At 47.4% G+C, this 22,550-nt stretch overlaps 1 protein-coding gene across 2 annotated transcripts in view; it reads left to right on the forward strand.

The window, feature by feature from the left end:
- TCF4 (transcription factor 4) overlaps positions 1-22,550 on the forward strand; it is a 135,808-nt gene that overhangs the window by 20,628 nt on the left and 92,630 nt on the right. For both annotated transcript variants that reach the window (XM_085322213.1, XM_085322215.1), the window contains exon 3: positions 12,599-12,663. In XM_085322213.1, the coding sequence (XP_085178339.1) occupies positions 12,599-12,663 (65 nt within the window). The remainder of the gene's footprint in view (positions 1-12,598; positions 12,664-22,550) is intronic.

Consider the following 22,550-nt stretch of genomic DNA (forward strand, 5'->3'; position numbering starts at 1 on the left):
TGGCTAATTATGCATCGGAGAGCTTCGACAGCTGCATTCATCATCATAAAATGTAATAATTAATGACATTCCAACAAAGAAAAATATGCAAATGAGAACTCATTAGCATTTTCATATTCAGCTTTGATAATGCTTTTGCTGACAAGGTTGTAATTAATGAAAATTCATGTCGCAGTCAGGAGATTGGATCGGTTTCATTCCGCTCACAATTCCCAAATGCTTGCATTATGGAAAATCGGCGGCTCTGCCAACTTTTCAGGGAAGAAAAAAACACACACACACACTAAAAGCACCAGATGCAAATTAATGGTAGGGAGCCTTTAACTCTTTAAAGTCCTGTCCCCCGATCCCCCCCCCTCCCCCCAAAAGCCCAAACCGAAAAGAAAAAGAAAAGCAGCCAACACGCTGCAGAAAGAGTTCGATATGCAAGTTGAAGGGTCTTGCAGGAGCAGCTCCTGGTTGCTTCTCAGAATATGGAAATTTCTGTAAAACTTTTTTTTTTTTTTTTTTGATGCTCTGTTTATTTTTGCTGTGTATTTTACTAGCAAAGCCCAGGTGTTCAGGTCTGGGGAGGTGAGACGTGGGCCGTCCCGGGCGCTTTGGCTGCGGCGGCGGTGCTGGCCCAGTCCCAGTCCCGGTCCTGCCGCCGAGGTGCTCCGCGCTGGCCCCGGCGCCGTGCAAGGTCTCGTTCGGACAGCAGCGGTAAAACGGAGGAGAGGCACGGAGCCTCCCCGAGCCACGGCGGCGAGAAGGCGGAGGTGCTCCTCGTGCGGAGCGTGGCGCCTTATTTCGGTTGAGATAACCAAGCAACAATTTCCAGGACGTGTTCCGTCCCCCCCCCCCAAAAAAAAAAAAAAAAAGGCAAACTTCAGGCCTGTTCTCCCACTACCCAGCAGGAGCACTGGGAATGTTCCCTGCCTGCGAAACGCCTGGCGATTGCTGCCAGACGCTCCGGCGTTCCTGAAGCGCAGCCGCCTGTTTTGTGCTGCTCCTCGTTTATTTATTTCTCGCCGCCGCTGGCGGCGGGACCGGCGGGCCGGGCGGGCCGGGGGAGGCCCGGGGGGCAGCAGGCGCAGCCCGCGCGCCGGCCCCCGCTGCGCTCCGCCGGCCCAGCTGATGCGCAGCGGCTCCCCGCCTTTCTCTTCCCATAAGTTACCAGGGAATAAATTCCGCGCTGGGGGTTCGGTTTTGGAGAGCTCTCTGCAGCGCGATGCTGGCTGGCTTGGAGAAACGCGGCCGGATCGCTGCGTACAGTTGTATATTTTGCGTGTAACTAGTTCTTTAAAACGCAGCAGGTTTTGCTTTTGCACGTCGTTTCCTTTGGTGCGGGCGCACTGCCCAGACAGATGGTGTAATGTCACCTGTAAGCAATCGCAATGGATAGGTTCGTTCTTACGTTTTAGAGAGCTTTTTATTTCCTTTATATACAGCACGACTATGGCTGAGAGACGGCTCAAGATGGTGTTTCTGTTTTGTCTCCTTTTAAAGAGACTCCTGCCGTGATTGGTTCCCTTTCCCCCCCCAAACCGGTATTTTGGGGGCTCAGTGGAAAATCTGTGGCTGGAGAAACTTTCCCGCTATTGTCGAACCAGCATCACGTGAAATCCGCGGCCGTTTCCGAGGAGCGTAGACGGAGATTGATGGGATGGGATAAAATGAAGCTGTTCGGAGACGTAACGCTTTAATTCGGAGTTCAGTATTTGCTTAAAAAAAATAAAGAAAGAAAAGCCTGGTTTTAAGCAGAGCAGCTCCCGGCTCCTGCCGAGGTTTGCGGGCGCCGCTCGGCGCGAGGACGCGGCGCTCGGCACCCGCCAGCCTGGCCCCGGCCCCGCGTGCGAGCCCCCGCGGCCTGAACTGGTGGTGTTACAGATAAGCTTCAAATTAGTTAATTTTCTACTAGGAAGGAATTAGAGATTGCATTAGTAAGGACCGGATAACTGCTTGTCTTGTTATGCAACCAGTCCCCTTGCCTGCAGTGGAGCCGCTGGCAGCAGCCAGGTGAGAAGTATTTGTATTTAGAAAGCTACAAAGAAGATAAGAATTTGTCACCAAGCTTAGATACATTTCTACCATACAAGCTCCTTAAAAAAAAAAAAAAGAAAAAAAGAAAAAGAAAAGCGTGCAGGATTCAGTAAGGCCTTATTTGTATGTTTTTCCTTAGGGAGGAGTTGAATAAAAGGTTTTTTTTTTTTAATTTATGGTGAATGCAAAGCAATGGGATGTTGAATGGATTGAGAGAGAAGCTGGTTTTGTTCTCAGAATGAAGGAGAGAGACGTTRTATGTAAGCATGCCATATATTTTATATGTGTTTCTTGATCATATAAAATCCCAGGGCACTTGAAGTAAAATATTCAAAGCTGACTTGCGTGTGCAGTGTGTGACGCTCTGGATCTTTCAGAAAGCCAGAGTGCTCTCATAAACTTTATTTTAAGTTATGAATACTTCATTCTTCTGACAATCAGGCCTTAAAGTGATGCATCTGAAATTAGTGACTGCTTCCAAGGGGAAAAAGGAATTTACTGGATTAGAAGAAATAAACAACTCAGCCATGTTAAAAAAAAATTGGGTAATCTTTTCATCATTGCAATATTTCATACTGAGAAGCCCATTCCCATATCCTTCCTTGCAGGCTGCGGGGGCATTAGCTATAACAAAGCATTAATGGTTTCACAGTGCTTTTGCAGGGGAGAAAAAGAAATTATCTCAGGCTTTTTTTAACTACAATAAAGGATCAAAACTGAAAAAATTTGGTTATCTTCTTACTCCCCTAATCTGTGATTTTTTTCAGGCCTAGTTTGATCTCTTATGTATATATATGTATATGTATATATGTACACACACACATATACATCTATAAGGAATTTCATAATTAATGAGAATGTTTCATGCTTTAATTCTAGAGACCTATATAATATTTCTTCCATTTTCTAGAACATAATAAAATTTTCTATGAAAGATGATCTCCTTTTTCCAATGCAAAAGAAAAGTTCTGATTTGAGCTTCTAGTTTACCTTTAAAAAAATTGCCTTTAGAGTGTCTTTGTAGGCGCTCTTAACACTTGAAAGCTTATTCCAACTTCTGTCCGTGTTCAAAGTCTTATATTTCCAGAATATTATCRTTCCGGTAACAATTCACCTGGGAGTGGAAAGCAAAGCAACTAATAATTTATTGTCAGAAGTAGAAATATTTGCTGTGGTTGCTAAGGCAGAAAGAGGAAAGTCTAGTATGAATCAACCCTGTTCTTACCAGGAGCTGGTCTCTAGTGACAAGAATTACTGCACTGTATTTTAAGGGTTTTGAAGATAATTGAAAGTTAAGATTTTTGGAACTTTTTCAATCTTAGCTATTTTACAGGTGAAAATGATACCTAGTGTTCTCTGTGTTAATTTACAAGCACCTTTCTGGGAAAATATTTGAAAGCCGTGTTTATTCATTGGAACTCGTTAATGGTTCGGAGTTACTGCTCACCTGCAGTAGGAGCTGTGCGAGTCCGAAGTTCCTGAAAGTTGAAGCGTCTGCGCGATGGATTAGTCTGTCGGGGTGCTTAGGAGGGCGGACGAGAAGCTGCCGTTGCTGCGGCCTGGAACGGCGCGCGGGGCTACAGCTGGTTTTTAGCCGCATTAAACGTTGTAACTGGTTTGTTCAACTGCTTGCTAGAGTGCTTTGCGTTGTGTTTCGTTTACGGTTCGGAAAATAGTGCGTGTAGAAAGCAACCCAGGCCAAAATTTCAGACTTGCCAGCAAAACGCGGGAGTCCAGCACGGACAATTGCTGTGCTCGGAAGCGCCCCGGATCCAGGGCTGCTTTACGCRATGGTCGTAATAACTGGTAGTAAAAATGTTGGTCTGGATCTAGCGCGAGAAGCCGCCTCGTTCCGCGGGTTTTGCCGGCCGCGCGCGCCCTGCGCTGGGACAAGCCCCGAGCGAGCCAGCCGCGGGGCGAGCGCCTCGGGCAAGGCGGCCGGCTCCCGGGCAGGTGACGCCTGTAATACGTAGGATTCCCGGGAAAAAAGGTAAAAGGGAAACCTGGGCCGCCTGCCCCCGGGGCCGAGGCCAGCCCCACAGCTGCCTGGCTTAGGAAAACCCCTCCTCGTCATCTGGAAGTCCATCTCGTTTCCTTCTGCTTTAAAGTTCGCTCGTGGTAGCAAAAGCAGTAGCGACTTGACAAACTTACAGCCCTAACAGTGCTAGGAAGAGTTTAGAGTCATCTGAAAACGTTTTCTTGAAAGGGATAATAAAGCACAAATAAGTATCTTTCTGAAAGGAGTAAGAGGTTAAATATTCCTCCTTCCAAAAGCAGGATTTCAGGAGTCCGTTGACAACTGCTTCAATCAGGTGGCCCCTGGTATTTCTGCTAACCATTTTTTTAATCTCCGTTTTTTGAGATCTTGAAGGCAGCATGAGTTTGCACTTTAATTTCGTGAGCAAGTGTACCTCTAAATAACTCTGGAAATTGTATGGTGGCCTGTGCACTGGCGGGGACTGGAACAGCACTGGAGCAGGTTGCCCAGAGAGGTGGTGGAGTCTCCTTCTCTGGAGATCTTCAAGGCCCGCCTGGACGCAACCCTGTCTAACATGCTCTAGGTGACCCTGCTTGAGCAGGGGGCTTGGACTAGATGATCTCCAGAGGTCCCTGCCAACCTCAACCCGTCTGCTATTCTGTGGGAATGTTGGACTCCAGCCGAGGTCCGTGAGCTGGAGCTCAGAGGGGTGACGAGGGCCCTGGAGCTCCCACGGGCAGTGGCTGTGCTCAACCCCGCTCGTAAAACTGGTGAGATCCACGCGCAAGCTGGCTGCGGTTCCCCCAAAGCCCCTATCAGAGGAAATCGGGAGTCCGGGGAATCCCTCAGCAGGTTCCTTCCCAAAGCTGTAGGCGCCGCACGCTCATGCAAGGCAAATATTCATTTTGAATAAGAAGAATGCACTGAATATTAGAAAATAATCAGTATCGTATGTTTGCAAGCCTATTGAATATCTAAAAAATCACCGCTTCCCCCTTCGTGCTCAGGAAGGCACCGATCAGCCTGAGGACCCTGAGTTCCTCTCCCATTGGTTTCCTCACCCATGCGACCATGCAATCCATCTGGAAATCCCTGGCCAGCGTCTACAGACGCCCGTGCTGCTGCTTACTGAGAGCAACGTTGGCTCAGCATTTACAAGGTCAAAATTAGGAGGAAAAAAAAAAAGAATTCCAAAAATAAGTGCTTAAAATAGGTCCCCAATTCCAGAGCCCAAATAAGTGGTTTGTTTTAGTTAGTTGACCACCAGCAACTTTCACTAAAATCAGTGACACCAGCTTGGATTTATAGTTCTCCTGACTATATGGTTTTATTTAAATGCCTAAATAAGGGCTTAGCTTAGGTTACCTACTTTATTTTTGCATCTTGATCCCAGGGAATTGCCCCAAAATGGCTATGCAATTATTTCTGGATATTTTATTAGTGAATGATGGCAGACCGGCTTGATGTCAGACCAGAATAATGACATTTTTATACAAGTCTTTTTGTTGTCTTTCACGAAAAGAGATTCTTTGCAAGGAATTCTGGAAATGTTTTCAGCATTGCATATCCAAATTATTTATGAATTTCATTATACGCAATTAATTTGTGTGGTTTTCCTTCTAGTTGTTCCATTTGTTATGTAGGTCACTCAAGATTGGTCTCCATAAGGGTACCAAAGCAAGTATTTCCCCATTTTATACTGTTTCCCAATCCAGTGCTCTGTCAGTTGGTTACATGGGTTCCTCCTTCTTAAGCCCTCAAAAATTCTTCTTTTCAGAGGAAGGTAGTGGTGGATGGTGGGTGTCTTACAGAGAGGGTTATTCCGTTACTATTCACATCTTGGGTTGATTCATTAATGTGACTGAGTAATTGAAACAGAACAAAAAAGGGCCATGGCAGATGTGGACTCATACCTGATAATTATTCAGAAGTGGATCTAGTTATGTGTGTGTGTGTGTGAAACCAATGTATACGTGATGTTAAACTGTGCGAAAGCCCAGGGGCTCGCATATGTTTCTACTGTCTTGCACCATAAAGTCATAGACCTTGAAGATGGAGAAGATCTTTTGGATCATTGGCTCTGTTCTCTTGCCTATGCAGGAATAGTCCTGGCAGCAAGGGGCCGATCCTGTACGAAGTGCGTAGCCAGAGGCCTTTGGGGGGTTTCAGTAGGGTGATTTCCAGGATTATTCCTCCTGCTAATCCGCAGTACCAACTCAAGTGTCCCAGCTCTTCTTTGCTTTCTATCAAGAACTCGTCACCAAGACTTTGTGGGAGGTTATGCTATTTTCTTCTCCTTTTGCTTGATTATTTCTTCTTTAGTCTTTAATAGACTACTAATAATATTTATGCTTGTTCATAATAGAAACGTTCTGCGCTTCGCAAAGTTACCCAGCTTAAAAACAGTTTAATCAGGACCACTATTTAAAACAGCTAAGACCATAAGACTTCACAGAAACCAATTTTTGTGAACCACCTGTTCATATATAGCTGGTTTGATACATCAGATAGGGACTTTAGAAGGGCTATATGAAAATTGAAAGACTACAATATTTAAAATTTAATAAAAAATAAAGTAAATCAAAGTAAAGTCTATAGTCAAACTCCTTAATTGTGATGCATTTGCTGAGTTTCCCTCTTCCATCGTCGGCCCTGCTCTGATGCCATATGGTCTACCATGGAACATTTAACTTGTCAGATATAATGGATTGTCCTGGAAGCAGATTTTTGCTTTGAGCGTTCGGCTCCTTTCTTGCATTTCACTCTCAGCTCCAGGCTGCAGGATGAAGGATTGTGGTGGAAATGCAAAGAAGAGACACACAGTTGATTCCCCTTAAGAGAGTGACCTATATGCCACAAAATTTTACCCACGTAAAGAGGCATTATCCCTGTCACTGACCCTAGCAGGCTGCATGTCAGAACCATTTAAATTTGTCTGGACTTAACAGATTGTGCAAATGTTTCAGAATCGAGTGCTTAGGAATAATAAAGGCTTGTCATTTCAACTTAGGCACTGGCAGTGCCGCTCGCCATGGCCGAGGGATGAGCAGTATTTATTGTGACCTACATGTAACCTAAGCTGCCGGGCTTGTAGACCTGGTAAATTAAGTTCATCTCCCAAGGCTACTGAAACTTAAAAAATGTATTATGTGATAAGGAACCCAAATGCCCATTATTCTCCGTGCTGGAAAGCAGAGGTGAAGGTCGGAAGGGATCGCTCCTACGCATGGGCCGGCAGCAGTTAATTCCTGCAGGTATTTTGTGTCTTAAAAACGGAGCAAGTGAACGTTTTCCCGTTGTGCCTTCGAGCCTATTGCACACAGGGGTCCTGGCGGATCTGGGAGAGGGGACCTCCCTCAGCAGCGGGGATGAAATGCTTCGTTATGGGTGGGCACGGCAGAGTTTTCCCTTGCACGAACTTCACCAAGGGATGTTTGAAAGGAACGTGACAAGCAAGTGACAGATTCATCCCTGGATCAATTCTTTTGTATTTCTTCTGACTTAAATAAAACAGAAAATAAGGAAATTTTAACTAAAAGCTAGAGGTAGTACTCCCCAGCTTTTTAAAAATATTCAAGAATTTAGGATAAAAATCTGGTTACACTAAGGATACCCAGTTTTATTATTAATATTAGTGCAGCACCTATAGCGTGTTTGTAGATCAGTCTGGATTTCGCAGTTCAGTTTAGCGTTCCTGTCGCATGGGGGTTTCTACGGAGCGATGGGGGTTTGCACAGGGGTTGTTGCCTTTGCATTTAGGAGCGGAAGGTTCCAAGCAAAACGTTTCTTTAGCAGAGGTGAAAAATCCCGCTTGCAAAGAGGTTTTTTTTCTTTTTCTGTGTAGGAACCAGGGTGCTCAGATTTGTTTTTGGGACGGTGTTTGAGGTCGGTTTTGCCCTGACAGCGCTGGGGCGTGTGCGTACGGATGCTATGAGTTCGCCAATACTCTCAGCCCAAATTTTTTTTTTTTTTTTTTTTTTTTTTTTTTTTAGGAAACGTTAGTTCTCAAGTGTAAAACTCTTATTAGGGGATGCATGCCCTCTGCTGGATATTACAGATTGGAGACTACAGGGTATTTCATAACGTGCCACACTGTGTTTACCAGAACGTTCCTGCCGTTTCGCCGCACTCTTGGAAGCCCGGAGCTAATCCAAACGCTCCGATCCAAATTGTTCTTTAAAGGTCAAAATTATACCAACAAGTAGTGTTGTCTCAATGTCTCAATGCAGTGTGTCTCGGGTGCGTGCTCCTCCAAGCCCCAGCTTCGGAGGCTGGGTGCACGGTTGCTCGTTAGCCAACACGGTCGTTAATTTGAGATTAGGGAACGAGGAGGTCCGCGGAGGCGGGTTTCTGTAAAACGTCCGTGGTTTCCTCCGAGGCTGGTGGTTGGGCTGGCCGCGGAGCCCGGCTGCGGAGGCCCGTTGCAGGGTGGTTGCAGCGGGAGCTTGGGCTCGGCGGGACGGGGCAGGGGCGAGGGGACCGTTTAGTTTAAATCTGGTGGAAAACGGTCTTCGACGTGCTCTCGTCACGTTGCTATTTCCACAGCTGCGAATACGGTTTTGTCGCAGCTCGGGGAGCCGGTCTGGGCACGGCACGCTGGCGGCACGGTTGCATTTCACCTGAAAAAGCCCATCTATAGGTACAGATTATATTTACATGCACACACATATGTATGGTGTTCGTGCGTGTGCAAGGAGGTAGTTTGGCCTTCAGGATACGCGGGAATTAACCTTGCCCGTTAAACATAAGCACTCGCCCAGCGAAGGGAGCCGGTGTGAAGGACTGCTTTAGCTCTGTTTCCTTGCTTTAAGTTGCTCAAGTCGGATCTGTAGCATCATTTTAGTATAGGTTTTAGGATTTAATTTCCTTTGCATTTTGATGGTGCTTTTTTTTTTAAAAAAAAAAATCTCCCCTGTAATAGCACTTGCTGTGGCACCATAATGTCTCTTTAAGAACCGTTACTGTTTACTGCGCATCAGTGTAAGTGGAAAAATCCTCTCTTGTGTCAAAAAGATCTCCTTCCCCCGGCATTGTGCCTCATTTTAGGGTGCGATGGCATTAAAATTATTGGGATTAATACTGTCCCTTTAGCTTTATATCTGGCTCGTGGAGCCTGCCTTAGACCAGCTGCTGTGTCACTTCTACTATTTGGCGAATGTTACTGCATAAACTTTGCTCCAAAGCTGCAGGATTTTCCCCTGTTGTCTGTACGGAGCGTGGAGGAGCTCATTAACGCGCTGCTTCCATCAGCACCAGATAAGACTCCCTGTAATGTAAAGCGCGCTGTGCAGAACCTCGTTGGAATAAGCGGGTTTTGTACCGCCCGTCCTGTCCTGGTGAGCGCGTTCCTGTTCGACATAGGCACGTAGAGAGCCTGTGTCCAGCCGGCTTAGCTGAGCCGAGTAGCGCTCCGCCGGGTACGCAGGAGCTCTGCGAGGGAGCAGGTTCCTGGGGTGGCGTACGTCCTCCACATCGCCCGGTCGATTCAGCAGGGTTTTGCCTAGAGTGATTTATAATTCTGTACGGATTTTAGCACGATTCCTATGCTAAAATTAGTTGGGTTTTTCAAATCTTTGATGCAGCCCCCTGCCCAGTGTTGAGAGCCTGGATGGTCACCGCGAAGAGGTGCTGTGGAGAGCTGGTCAACGTGCAGGAGAGCCTGCGCCTGAGACCACAGGTGGTCTCCACACACCCAGTGAAGGCTGAAATGATCCCTGTCCTCCTCCCTTTGCAGTGCCCAGTCCTTCATTTCTTTGCATTTGGTGTGCAATCAAACCTCAGCAAGCGTAAAAAAAAAATAAATGCAAGAACTGTAGATTGTTGAAGTAAACTGCTTCGTGATCCTCACCGTGATGCAAATAAACCCTGCTACAGCTGACAACACCTAAATACCGGTGCATTATATAAAGATGAATGTGGAACTATAAAGTTTAGCCCATTCTTCAGTTGCTCAGAACTTTTTCCAAAATATGCTCTCAGCTTCGTGGGTCTCATGCCTGGTCTTACTTCAAAAGTGAATTTGCCCTTCGTTTGTTATTCTCCTCAGAGGAACCAATCAGTCTCCCTTCCGTAGGCACTTGAGACACAGGACACTGGAAAGAATGATAAAAAATAATTTTTAAAAATGTTAGAAATGCAGTAATAAAATAAGAAATAAATTTAAGCCAAATTGCAGCCCTGAACAGATCCAAATTCTGAGCCATTCAAATTCCAGTGCCTGATGCAATTACTTTTTTTTTGTTTGTTTTTTTAAGCATCTTTCCCTTCTTTCAGTCTAACCAAGAACTAAACCCCAAATGTAGGGCATTGGAAACCTGAATTAGAATATTCCGGTTGAACTCATCTCTAAAAAAATGTCAAACATGATATCAATGCAAACATTGAATTCAAATCATTTATAGAAATAGCTCCACTTCCTTTTTCTCTGCAGATGGAGAGGGTTGCCTCATGCCTTCTCATTCTGCCTACCAGAATAGAGGCGAGGTGCCCTGTCTCCCAGGGCAGGGGGAAATAGAGAGGGAATCAGATGGCTCGCATTTGTGCTCTGGAAGTTGCTTAAATTTTCTACTTAATTTGATTAATTTTTCAAAGTACACCATGGAGAGGCGAGTGGCTTCTTCGTTGATTGATTGGCAATCCTATGCTGCTTTATTTTTTGCAGTTAAACAAAAATGCAAGCAAAATATTTATGAAGCAATCATTTCGGTTTGATGAAGATAATCAGTATTTTTTTCCCCGAGGTGTGTGGGGAGCGTAGCCCGCAGGCTCGGCGTGCGTGTCGGCGAGCAGGAGCTGCCTGCCGTTCGCTCTTTGTCTCTCCTCGGAGCGGCACGCAGCGCGCCCGCGGACGGAGTGCGCGCGCGCCCGCGCACGCCCGTGTGCCCGCGTGCTCGCACACGCGCCGAGTGGTCGCTGCAGGCGATCGTGAGGATGCTTTTGCTGCGTTACCTTGAGGAAAAGTGTGTGCCTGAAAGTTATCAGCCAGCCTTTGTAGGTCAACTTCCCCTGCGCCGCTTTGCTGCGCCTGTCACGTCGTCGAGCCGCAGCAGGGTGTATATTTTGCTGCGCGTGCAGAGCACTAGAAACAAACGGCACATTTTAACATTTGGTCCTCTAGGTAGAAAAATTGATCAGACGTCTGACAAGATTTGTTATTCGTCTGCATTTCAAGCTTGCTTTTTTTTTTTTTTTTCCTTCCCCCCTTTCTGCCCCGCTTACAACAAATACTACTAACGGGTACTTTTAGGGTTTAAAATACGGCCAGCAGTACTCCGTGCAGTAAAAGACTCGAACGATTAATGCTACCCTTATGCCTCTTTTGAGTAGTTTTAGCCATGGGGCTTGGCACCGCCACCGTTGTCTTTGTGCCAAAAAATATCCGCAGCGGCTGCCGCATTCTAGTACTGGAGGGTTGTCTGGAAAAATCCGCAGTGAGCGCGCCGCCCGGCTCCGCTCCGCGCCGGGCRCCGCGGCGGCACAGCGTGCGGCCGGCGTGCACCTTCCCCGGCAGCTTTTGTACTTGGGAGCACAAACAGTTACTCGGGGAGCCCACTCTTGCATATTATCAGCACTCTTGCAAATTTTATTATCTGAGACGAATGTGCCAGTGAATTTTAAGCAGAAAATCGGCATCAAGGCTGTAGCTAATTTTAAATGGACAGTTTATACAAAAGATTTTTTTCTTTTTTTCCCCCGAGAAAATGAAGTGTCGTTATAAAAAGTATGATAATTTCATAATTGCAGTGGATAGAGAAAAATCTATGTGTGTATATGTTTTTAACGGATTCTTGACTTTTTCCYGATTTTTTTTGTTGTTGTTGTTACCCATTCTCAATAGAGCAGGCGGATTTCTAGCTGTGGAGGGGAACAACAGCAGCGGCAACCACAAGCGTGRTAAAGTTCGGGGCTCCACGCGCGCGGCGCGAGGTTCGCTCAGGAGCTCCGGAGCTCGCTGCTCTGCTCGCTGCTCCGCGTGGATGCCGTAGATGCAATCCTTACCAGGAGCACAATCCTAAAAAAGAAAAGAAAAAAGAAAAAAAAAAAGAGCGAGAGGGAGAAGTCAAGCTCCTGCCGGCTGCTGTGCCGCTTTGGTACCTCGCAGACTTGGACGGAGTCCTGGACGAGTGCCCATTGATGTCATGGAAACACTCAAATTACGGAGAATGATTCATGTCTGTGCTGCTGCCTGATCCTCCCCCACACAAATAGAAGTCGCTTTTAACCCTGACAACTTGTAATTTGCAGCGGGTTTATTTTGGTATCTGGATAAATATTTTTTAGCGACCGAACCGGAGCCGGGCGCCGTGGCGGGGGCCGCGGGGGCTGCAGCCCGGCTGCGCGGGGCGCCGGCAGCGCGCGCTCCGCGGCGGGTGCTGGGCTCCGGCCCCCGGCCGCAGCGGGGCTTTTCTGCGCGATTTCTGCGTGCGCGTAGATSGGCGTGCGAAGGCGTCCGGCCCTCGCTGGCGCCCACGTACGGCGCTTCGCACGTGCAGACAGCGCCGTGGGAGCGTGCTGGACACCACGTGAAACGCTCGGAGGAGACGCGTGCGCCCGTCTTTCAGCGTCGGTTTTAATGAATTTATTTATTTCTGTTAACAGGTAAAACAGAAAGGGGTTCATACTCGTCATATGGAAGAGACTCGAATTTACAGGGTTGCCACCAGGTAAGTGAAAATCTCCTTTGCAGAGAGCTTGTGATAATCAGGCTGCTAAACGAGGTTCGTGCCTTGAGCTTGCTCGCCCTCGAGATGGGCTCCGTCACGCGCAGGAGCGTTTGCAAACGCGCCCGTCTCGGAAATAGCCGGTATTTGCAAATGTTTGCCTTAAAAYTTCTGCCCGCGGCGTCCTCGCCCCGGCGCGCGGCTGGCTGCCGGGTCACCTCCCGGCGCCCTGCTGAAGGCTGCTGCGAGCCCCCAGGTTTGCGTGGCTACTGCAATAAACTATAGTTTGCATAGGATCTGTACGATGTTGTGTGAAAACAAGGTTGTATTGAGGGATAAAAATGTCTGTGAAAATATGATTTGTTGTCCCTTTTTGTTTCTGAATTGTTTTTGGCTGGAAGTCAAGGCCAGCAGGCTAACAGCAAAGCCGTCTCAAGGGAAGCATGCGTGAGCTAGGAAAATAAGAGTAGTTTAATTAAATAATAAAATGCCAGTGTAATACAAAGGTGTAGCATGTGTGCGTGTGTGCCTCTGTGCACTTTGCATTTGCATACTTTTAACTCTCCAGAGAAAATCTGAGTCTAAAAATACTATCAATAGCCTGTGCTTGGTTTCAAGACAGTTGATTTCCTTAAAAGACACTTTCTTTTCAATTTCAGTAGCAGTATTAATCGCATGTTTAAATTCATTTTGTTTTTTTGAAGAGTGCGAGGCTTCCTTTCCTTTCTGTAAGTGCAGCGGCTTCTTACTTCGGAAAACTATCGAGAAACCTTCCTATTAGTYGAGGCTTTATACTGTGTAAATCTGCCAAGAAAAAGGAAAAAGCAAAATGCATGCAAATTCCCTGCAGGACAGAGAAACACTTGATCCTTTCATCACTATTGTATGTCCCCATTCTTTAATAATATGGGGAAACAGCTTATTTGGGGCCATTTCAGCTGAAACACCTCCTCAGGCCCAGGTTCCCTCTGCCGCCTCGGAGGCCCCTTGGCTTGCGAGTCTTCGTGCAGCTTGCCGGGGTTTGGGAAGTTCCACGTGCAGAGTTGTGTACGCCGGGCTGGGGGTGGAGAGGGCTGCGAGGGAATCCTGTTCTGCCTGGTTTAAYGCAAAACTCTGCGTTTTTAATTCTACGTGGAACAGGCTGAGAGGACATGGCGATTCCTTCTGGTGGAAGTTCACAAACCAAGCCGTGAAAGCAATCTTATTGATGCATTTAACTCCACATACATCACTATTTATTGAGACAGTAAGCGACTTACTGGTTCTGACTAAATTGCAATAACCAGAGCAGGTGAATACCAAAGATCACACATGTAACTCTGTCTTTACCTGATTCAAAACAACTGCAGTAATTCTTGGTTCCTTTTAGCAACCAGTTCTAGCTAGCCCTTCTTGCTGTAAAATCCCTGCGTGCCTTTGCTTCCTGTTGCTGAGAGCCGGCTCATTTTCCTCATYGTGAGGATGACTCATTTTCCCTATCCTTGCACAGCGTTTTGGGAATTTGTGCCCCACACGTAGTCTCACCAGCCCAMAGGTGAGACCCTCCTCTGCAGCCCGGGCACCTGGGCTTCCCCSTGTGCTTCTGGGCTGGGTCTCATCTCGAAGCGTATCTTCTCTTGGTTGCATTTTGCTTTTAGTTTTGCTTTCAGTCTTACTGTATTTGAATATCCTTGTGTTACTGAAAGGAAGTTAGAAAATGTTTCAGAGTTCAAAATGCCACTACAGCTTCATAGGTTGCCTGAGCTGTCCATTTTGCATGAAGTCCTGGTAGCTAGTGAGAGGACTCATACTGCAGTCTGCACGGATCCGTGCATGCACAGGGGTTTTATGGATGTCTGCTGGTCACAGGTGTGGATTTTCTTTGATTTGGGGGAAAAAGATAAACTTAGAAATTAGAGGCAGAGGTGCACCTCTAAGTTTGAGGGGACAATTTACCAGAAACAAATCATATTTTTTAGCATCAGTCAGCTTTGGGCCCCAAAAGCAGGCCTGCATTTTGCACTGATTCCCTACAGTAGCAGCAAGGGAGCTAGAATCAGTCTCAAAGAAGCATCCTGAACCCGATAAACCCCATATCGAAGGAGCCGGGGCTCCCGGCGGGCTGCAGCCCTCGGACGCAGCGGACCGCGCTGCCCGCCGGCGCTGGGGACGCGACGGGGTGAAACTCCCCGAGGGGAACTGCCGGCTCATTGCCGCGCGCGGGACGGTTGCCTGGAGAAACCGGCAGCCCAGGTTCCTCTTTTTTGTTCAAAAAAGCACCAACTGCGTGAAGTCGATGTCCGTGGCCGTTGCTGGTGGCTGGATTTCTCTTCGGGTGCAGGACACCGGAAAGGTCGAAACCTTGACGAGCCGATAAGCCCCGGCCTTTCGGGAAGCTGTCGCGCGCTCCGCGGAGSAGAGCGCGGGGCCGGCGAAGCAGGGGACTGCGGAGCACCCGCGCCGCCTCCAGCGGAGCAGGGGCTGCCAGGACCCCGGCGCAGGCCCGCCGTTTCTGCAGCCCGCTGATCCAGGGGCTGAGGCTGCCGTGCGAGAGTTGAGGCATTTGCTCTTCCCCGGGCTSGCGCTGAAGGATCAGGTCGTACCCCTCGAAGGACGAATCCCGGAGCTTCCGCAGGCGCTAGCTGCTGTGGACATGGATTTGCTCTCTGTGCAGGTTGTTTAATTGAACCTCCGTGACCGTGCTCCATGGTTGTGCRGAGCCAGGGAAGATTTGATGGAGARAACTTATTACCCTGTCTATTCACTCTTCATCTACTCAGTCTTCTTTTCTGTGTGTTTTCATTCATGAAAATTTGAGCAATATTAGGAAAATGTTAACAAAAAGTACAAATAATGATAGTCTGATCCATGGAATAGGGTCTCTCTTCCTGCCATATGCATGCAGGTTCTTGAAATGTGATGGAAGAGTAGATAAAATAGATGACCAGTGCTCAGGCAGGAAGGAGAAGAAATATTTCTAAAATAAGAATCTCTTGAATTCCTGCAAGGTACGGAAGGAATAATGCTTAACGCTGAGGTTGGGCCATCTGTTGTCTGTTCTCCAGGCTGCAGAACTATCAGGATCCACCAAATTACTAACAAGTATGAACCTTCAGGCTTAAAATAAAATGAAGAGCTACAAGTCTATTGCAAGATTTCTGGGGTGTGTTTCCATATGTATTAAGAAAGATTAGCTTATCTAAAGAAGATACTAAAGTGAAAAACTTAGTGAATTCCAAAGAAAATGCTGGCGGTAATATTACTGATAGTTCAGAAGACCCTAAAGCGCGTGGTTGTCAGAGGTGCTGGAGTAGCGGAGTAGTTGTGCCTGTTTCCTAAACCCAGGAGGAGAGTGCAGGTTTTGTTGATTTCTGAAAGGTAAATTGCTACCTCCAGATGTGATGCATTGCTCTCTGTAGATGAGTTCCTGGAACAATTAAGGAAAACTAAATACCTAACGATATTGAACTTGCTACCTATTAATCTTCTGGTAGGAAAAAACCCAACAACCTCTCYTCACAGAGGTAGCAGCAGCGGTCTGAGGTTTCCATTCCTGTACTTTATTCACACCAGTGAGAGAGGAGGTCAGARGCACAGCAACCGACTTACTTCAAGGTGATTTTTATTTCAGAGCCGAGGGCCCAATTCTGCTCTCACTGCAAACCGTAGCAAATACAACACTGATTGCAATGGGGGTGGAAGAAAGCTCATCTTGGGACCTATTTAATTCCATTAGAGACAAGTCGTCTAAGAAACATGTACTGAAGTTGTYGTCTAGACACTTTTGAAACACTGGCTTCATTGAAGTTAATGACAAAAATCTCATTTCATTCAGTAGAGTCAGAGYTTGCATGTTGTCTTAATTCTGTGCTACTTACCATTTTCCCAAAGATCCATCTTTAAAAAAAAACTATGATGATTTGGGGGGAATCAGTAAGGTGGTAGGATTGCAAAAAAAAGTTTGCCTATTTTATTTCTCCAAACGTTTTTCTGGTTTCCTGTATTATTCTGTATTATTGGTTTGGCACTGAGATTGTAAATAAGAGCCTGCACTTCCTGATGAAGAGCAATACATCTGTTTCTTTATTCAAAGAGCCTAATGTAAATCAGCACTTTATAGTACAGTTTAAACTGGTAAAGCCAAAAAGCCTTATAAGAAAGAAAGAAAAGAGCTTTGCTGCCTCAGCAGTCGGGAAGCACGGATCGGTGCAAGGGTGCGCGCGGACTCGCGGCGGGAACCGCGGAACGGCTCCCGAGGGGATGCAGGCACATTGTTCAGGCTGGGGGATAAACTTGTGTAAATCACAATGCTTTGGTTTCCCAAATGACAGATAAAAATGAGGGGTTGTGTTAATTCTACTGTGTTTATAAAACATTGATATTCCTTGGTGCAAGAGGATCTGGGTATACAAAATACTATTATTAGACTAATAGTAACGTGTGCTGCTTAGAGTACCATGGATCCACTAATCAGCTAATAGTYGATAGGACCAACTTTGAATAATCCAGAGCTATTGCGCTTTTCTGAGCAATAGTTAATTCAAGAAAGCAGTGAATAAAGAGAACTGTAAAATGAGCTTGACGGCCAGAAAACACTCCCCAGATTTCCAAGGCAACACAAAATTAGGCAGTTCTTTTAAAATTTGGACTGGGCCTTTCTGGCAAATGCATAGTAACTGATATTTMGTTTTCAAGGTGTTTTAACTTAAAATAAAATCCAGAAATCCTAAGGTGACTTGTTTTTGCTACTAACACTTTTGGAAAGGGAGTCTAAATGTTGTCTTTGGATGTACTACTCGATGCTCAAGAAATGCTCTCCGAAGCCAGCTGGAACCATCCCACTTTTAAAAGCTGAAGCTGGAATGAAGTGTTAAGGTGAAAGCTAGTGCAGTTATACATGCTCAGCCGGTTTTTCTGGGGGGGAGTTGTTCTGCTTCTGTAATGTAATAGATTGATCCAGAATGAGAACATATGAGAACATACCTGCTAGCCTTACACTTGATTCAAGATACTGTGGTAAAGGCTGATCAGCAGAATGACTTTTTYCTGACCGCCTTTACCCTGGGCTTTTCATCCCTAGCGCTTTGTGTTCYTGCGCTCTCCTCTCTCACCCCAAAGTCTCAAACCCCATTCCTCCAGCTGGTTTCCGAGAGCATATGGTTAAGGGTAGAGCAGGCTATGAGGTCAAGCGAGTATGCSAATTCTGGGTAAGGTTTCTAGAAACTCAGAAGTTCACATAGACCCCACCGGAGTTAAAGCTGCTGGTAGCTGGTCATGTTCTTCTGCATGTTTTTCGGTTGGCTCTGGCTCCAAGTGTTCATTGGACATTACAGTCCTCCCTGGCTCTTTCRTGACGTCCCTTCTCCTGCACGATCTTGGCTCCTCTCTGCTCTTTTGCATTCCGCCTTTTCTTGCTCCCGTGCTCCTCTGCGGTGGGGCGACACGGGCAGSAAGGTAGGAAACTACGCGGGGGTAGCCTGAAGGGTGGAAACCTGGGGAGGCGGAGACGAGGCTTTGGCGCTCGATGGGGCTTCCTCGGAAGGTTTTCTTATTAGATACACRTGGCCTTTTGTGCTCGATGCTATAGCTAACACGGAGGGGTAAGTCTTTGGCTTTGCTCCCTCTGAGCAGGTGGCAGCATGGTAGACACACTTTCCACTTCACTTGGAAATGCCCCCTTTGCCATCTCTTTTCCATTCCCCTAAGTTGCAATAGGATTCTTTAAACCTTTCCCATCAAGGAATAGGAGGGCCTTGGATTTTAATTTTTGAATGTTTGTGGCTCGTTGAGTGTAACRGAGGGAATGTGTGATACAACTTTTGTAGAGAAGTAATAGAAATATTACTGGAAAACTTTAAAATGAGTATAATGGACATGAAAGGATATGCAGTTTCCGTGGCAAGTGCACATAAATTAATTTAGCCCAGCTGCCTGTGCCTCCTGTCTGTGTGTCCAGTAAGTGTGTAAATCCTTGCATAACAGTGTTCTCCTGCTGAGCAGGGAATGGACAGAAATAGCTGCTGCCCATTTTCTATTTTCTTCCAGAAGTGCTGGGACTTCCTTTTTCTGCTGTGAATTATTGAGTTGTTGCAACATCTCTAATTATATGAAGAGGAGWCCAGCAAAGACAGAAGGGGAAAAAAAAGCGGGAGGGATTATCTTTTTATCTGATACGTACTTTTAAAAGGTCTTTCCTCAGTGCTTCATTCAGCATGAGATTGAGACTAATGCATGTGCTAAAATYGGCTTCTGTTTTAAGCCACTCAAGAGTAACTATTGCAAAGATACCTCTGCCGGCGGCGCACGGGGGCTTCCCACGCTGCAGAGACCTCACAGATGACTGCACAAGTGCTGTCCCAGGCATTCAGATGCTCTTGGTTTCCTTTAACTTGACCATCAAGACTTTTTCCAATAGCTTGTAAAGCACTTTGGGGTTTTGTTTTCTTTCTTTCTCTTTTTTCTTAATGCCCTGAGCGCATGTTTGTAGTAAATAACAGGAGTGATAGCGTTCTGGCTTCAGGTGCCAGCAAAGGTGCCGTGCGTGCCTGCGTTCGGAGCTGCTGTGTTCAGAACCGCTCCTGATTTATACTTTGTTCCTGAGCGTCAGGGCAAAGAATCTTTCCGTTGTATTGGTATTGCATACAGTAAGTTATTAAATTTCATCTCTGTAATACACCTGCAGTAAAATAACAAAACATTACTGCACTTAAGGAACATGTGTGTGTGTTACAGTGTTCCACCCCTCCCTTCCAAACAGCTGCTTGCGGATTTCAAGATGCATTGGATGTATTCCCCAGAGCCCACCTCTAATAATCGAGACACATCTGCCATTGCAGTGTTATAGGCATATGTAGTTTTATTGAAAACTATACCTGTATATAAAAAAATTAAATAACTCCTACCTCGATTAAATTGGAAAGCTACCTTTTCTGAAGATCATATTGCAGACCTCTTGAGACACAGGGAGTTCATTTTATTCTTCTATTATGAATCACTTAGTATTTTTTTGCTTAGTCAAAGTAACTAGATTTCCTCGCGTTGTGATGGCCAGATTCCTTCACCTATAATAATTTCTTCTTCATGCACTCTCCCTCGAAAAACGCACAAAAACTGTACTGAGATGACAAAAGATACCTAATGTACCGAGGAATTTAGGCTCCTACAAAGTCTATTGCTAATCCACTTTTTTGTGCATAGAGGCAAAGCGTCAGTGCCCTTAACACAAGCTACAGAGCTTTGTTTATTTGTTTTTAAATATTTGAACACGCTGACTTCTTGACTGGGCAATATGTACTTACGGGCACAGCTGTGCGCGGATGTGATATGCTCCATAAGAAAAAAGCTGCAAAAATAAAATTACGCCGTATTACAAGTATAGCCTTGGGCTAAGCTAAATTCAAAGAGAAAAAAAAGAAATAGTTCCTTGCTGCTTGAGTCGGGGGCTGTTACGGCTGCGCTAACCACTTGTGTAGGCATCAGYGGGCATCAGGGGGCAGGAAGGGACGGGAAGGGAAGGGAAACCTCGGTCCGGTTTCCCTGGCCGCGCATCCCTGCCCCCAGGGGAGCGAGTAAACCCCAGCGAGACCAGCAGGAACCTCCCGGCGGCGGAGGTGGGCGGCCGAGCCCCGCTGGYGCCGGCGGGGCGGGGAGGCAGCGCGTCTCCTGGTGGCTTCTGCGGCGCTGTCCTGGCTTCCGCGCGCGCATCTCGCGTCGGGCGGTGGGATCGTCACTTCTGCTCCAGGAGTTCCTTCCAGCGCCCATAAACTATCCTCCCGTGATCATGGCTACATTGCGGACTAATGTTTTTGATGTTACAGCACTAAAGTAATGACATAAGAGATAAAATTTCCATGTTAATCGAACGCATTAGAAGAACAGACTTAGGTTGGGATGTCTGATGGCTCATTTAGCCGAACTCCTCATGCGTCCAGAAGGACACGGTTTCATTGTCCATATCGTAATTGAAGAAATGCTAAAACCCAGCCCTGCAGTTCAGCGGCGAGCGGCGGTGCTCTTCCCCAGCCCCCTGGCCGCTCTGCTGGCCGGGAGCGCGCCCTTCGGGAGCCCACAGCCCGGCAGCAGCATCGCCCGGCTGCGCGCGGTGCTCGAGCGCCGGCCGGGGCTCGCTTTGCCTCCGCCGCCGCGGCGCTCCGGCCGGCCGCCGCGTTTGGTGCAAGACCCCAGCAGAAGGGGAGGCTGCCCGGAGAAGGAGGAGGAGGAGCGCGGACAGCGCTCCGGACTCGGCGTGGCCGCGGGCGCCCGGGGGTGATCGCGGGCGACGCCGCCCTCGGCGTAGCTGGCGTGGGGCGCTGGGCAGGCTGCCACCGCTTCGGGGCAGCTCTTAGCTCTGCCGACCCCTGCAAAGCGAAGAGACGGGCCGCTGCGGCAACGGTGGGAACCGTTTTTGTTGCGTGCTCGTCTTGGTGCGGACGGAGGCTCTCGCGAACCATTCGTCGCTTCCCGTGAAGCCAGACACCTTCTGCTCCTCCCTGTGCTCCTGTCCTCGCGGTGCGCTGCCTTGTTTCTGTCCCTGTCCCCGTTAGTTACCACGCTCGCCCTGAGTAAACCCCCAGCCAAGCGCTGAAGGAAGGTGCCGCTCTCGGCACTGAGGCAAACTCCGCCGCTGCGGCGGTTGTGCGGGCCGGCGCGTGGTCTCGCTGAAGGTGCTGAGGCTTCAGAGCCTTAGTCACGGAGCAGCTGGGGCTGGCAGGGAGCCCTGGAGACCAAGCCCTGGTCCAAGCCCTGCTCCAGCAGGGTCACCTCCAGCAGGCTGCCCAGGACTGACCTGGTCCACCGGTGAAGATCTGCAAGGATGGAGATGCCACCACCTATCTGGGCAACCTGTCCCAACGTTCAACCACCCTCTCAGCACACGAGTGTCTCCTTGTGCTCGGCCTGGGTCTCCTGCRTTTCGGTTTGTGCCCATTTCCTCAGGAACGGGTCAGTTAATGGAGGGTTTTGGATTCTTGAGTTGCAGAATGTTAAATAAAGCTCTTTGCTGTGGAGGCACCTGCCCTGGCTGCGGCTCTTGGGCGCCCGGGCCGCGGCTCCGGCTTCTTCCCCGCAGGAGCAGTTGGGTTTGTCACTGCCGCGTTCCCTCTGGGGGGACGTGCATGTTCCTCGGCGTTTCGGGTACCTCCTGCTGCGGGTGAAATTCAGTCAGGATCTTCGCTTTCCAAGAGAGCCGTTGATTCTTTTCTGCAAGTCACAGAATTTCTCTCTGGCTTTGCAAACTTCTTTCCAGTATTTCTTGCTGCAGTTTAAACARTCTGAAAGTTGTCTGAGTCTCAAAATCTAGCACTTCTCTTTAGCTTTCACTTTGCATAGSCTAATAATTATATTTTAAGTCATTCAAATACATAATTAAATAGTTCAGTACATGAATGCACTGCGAAATCAGTGTTTTCACTAACAAATGACATACATTTAGACAGCAAATAATTGCGAGTCCTGCACAGCCGTTAGAATTTTTTTGCCTGTATTACTGCATACTCTTCGGGAAGGTCCAAAGAAGCACAGATCCATGATGTGTGTATTTTTGAGAGTTTTCATACTCCAGTGAACCACCATATTTTCCCAGAAAGCTCTCTGACTTCCTTCTCGTTAATAGCTGGAGAAGAAGAGAAGCGTGTTTGGTTTCCATCGCAAGGACCACCTTCCGGCGCCAGCACGGACCCTCCGSCGCCGCTGCCGGCGTTGTGCGATCTGTTCCTTGCTTTTTTGGCTGGSGAAAGGAGCAATTACTTTTGACAAGTAGGGATTTCAGGGAGCGCATGAGAATATGAATCTTACCATCTATTTACGTATGGAATAATTAAAAACAATGACTAAGTTCTGCTATCATCCTTCCTAAAAAAAGAAAACCCTCAGCTACCTCAGACACACCAGCAGCACCAGATGCCTCTGTAGCT

Source organism: Rhea americana, unplaced genomic scaffold, assembly GCF_003343005.1.
Source record: "Rhea americana isolate MKP2758 unplaced genomic scaffold, rheAme1 scaffold_75, whole genome shotgun sequence".
Classification (NCBI taxonomy): Eukaryota; Metazoa; Chordata; class Aves; order Rheiformes; family Rheidae; genus Rhea; species Rhea americana.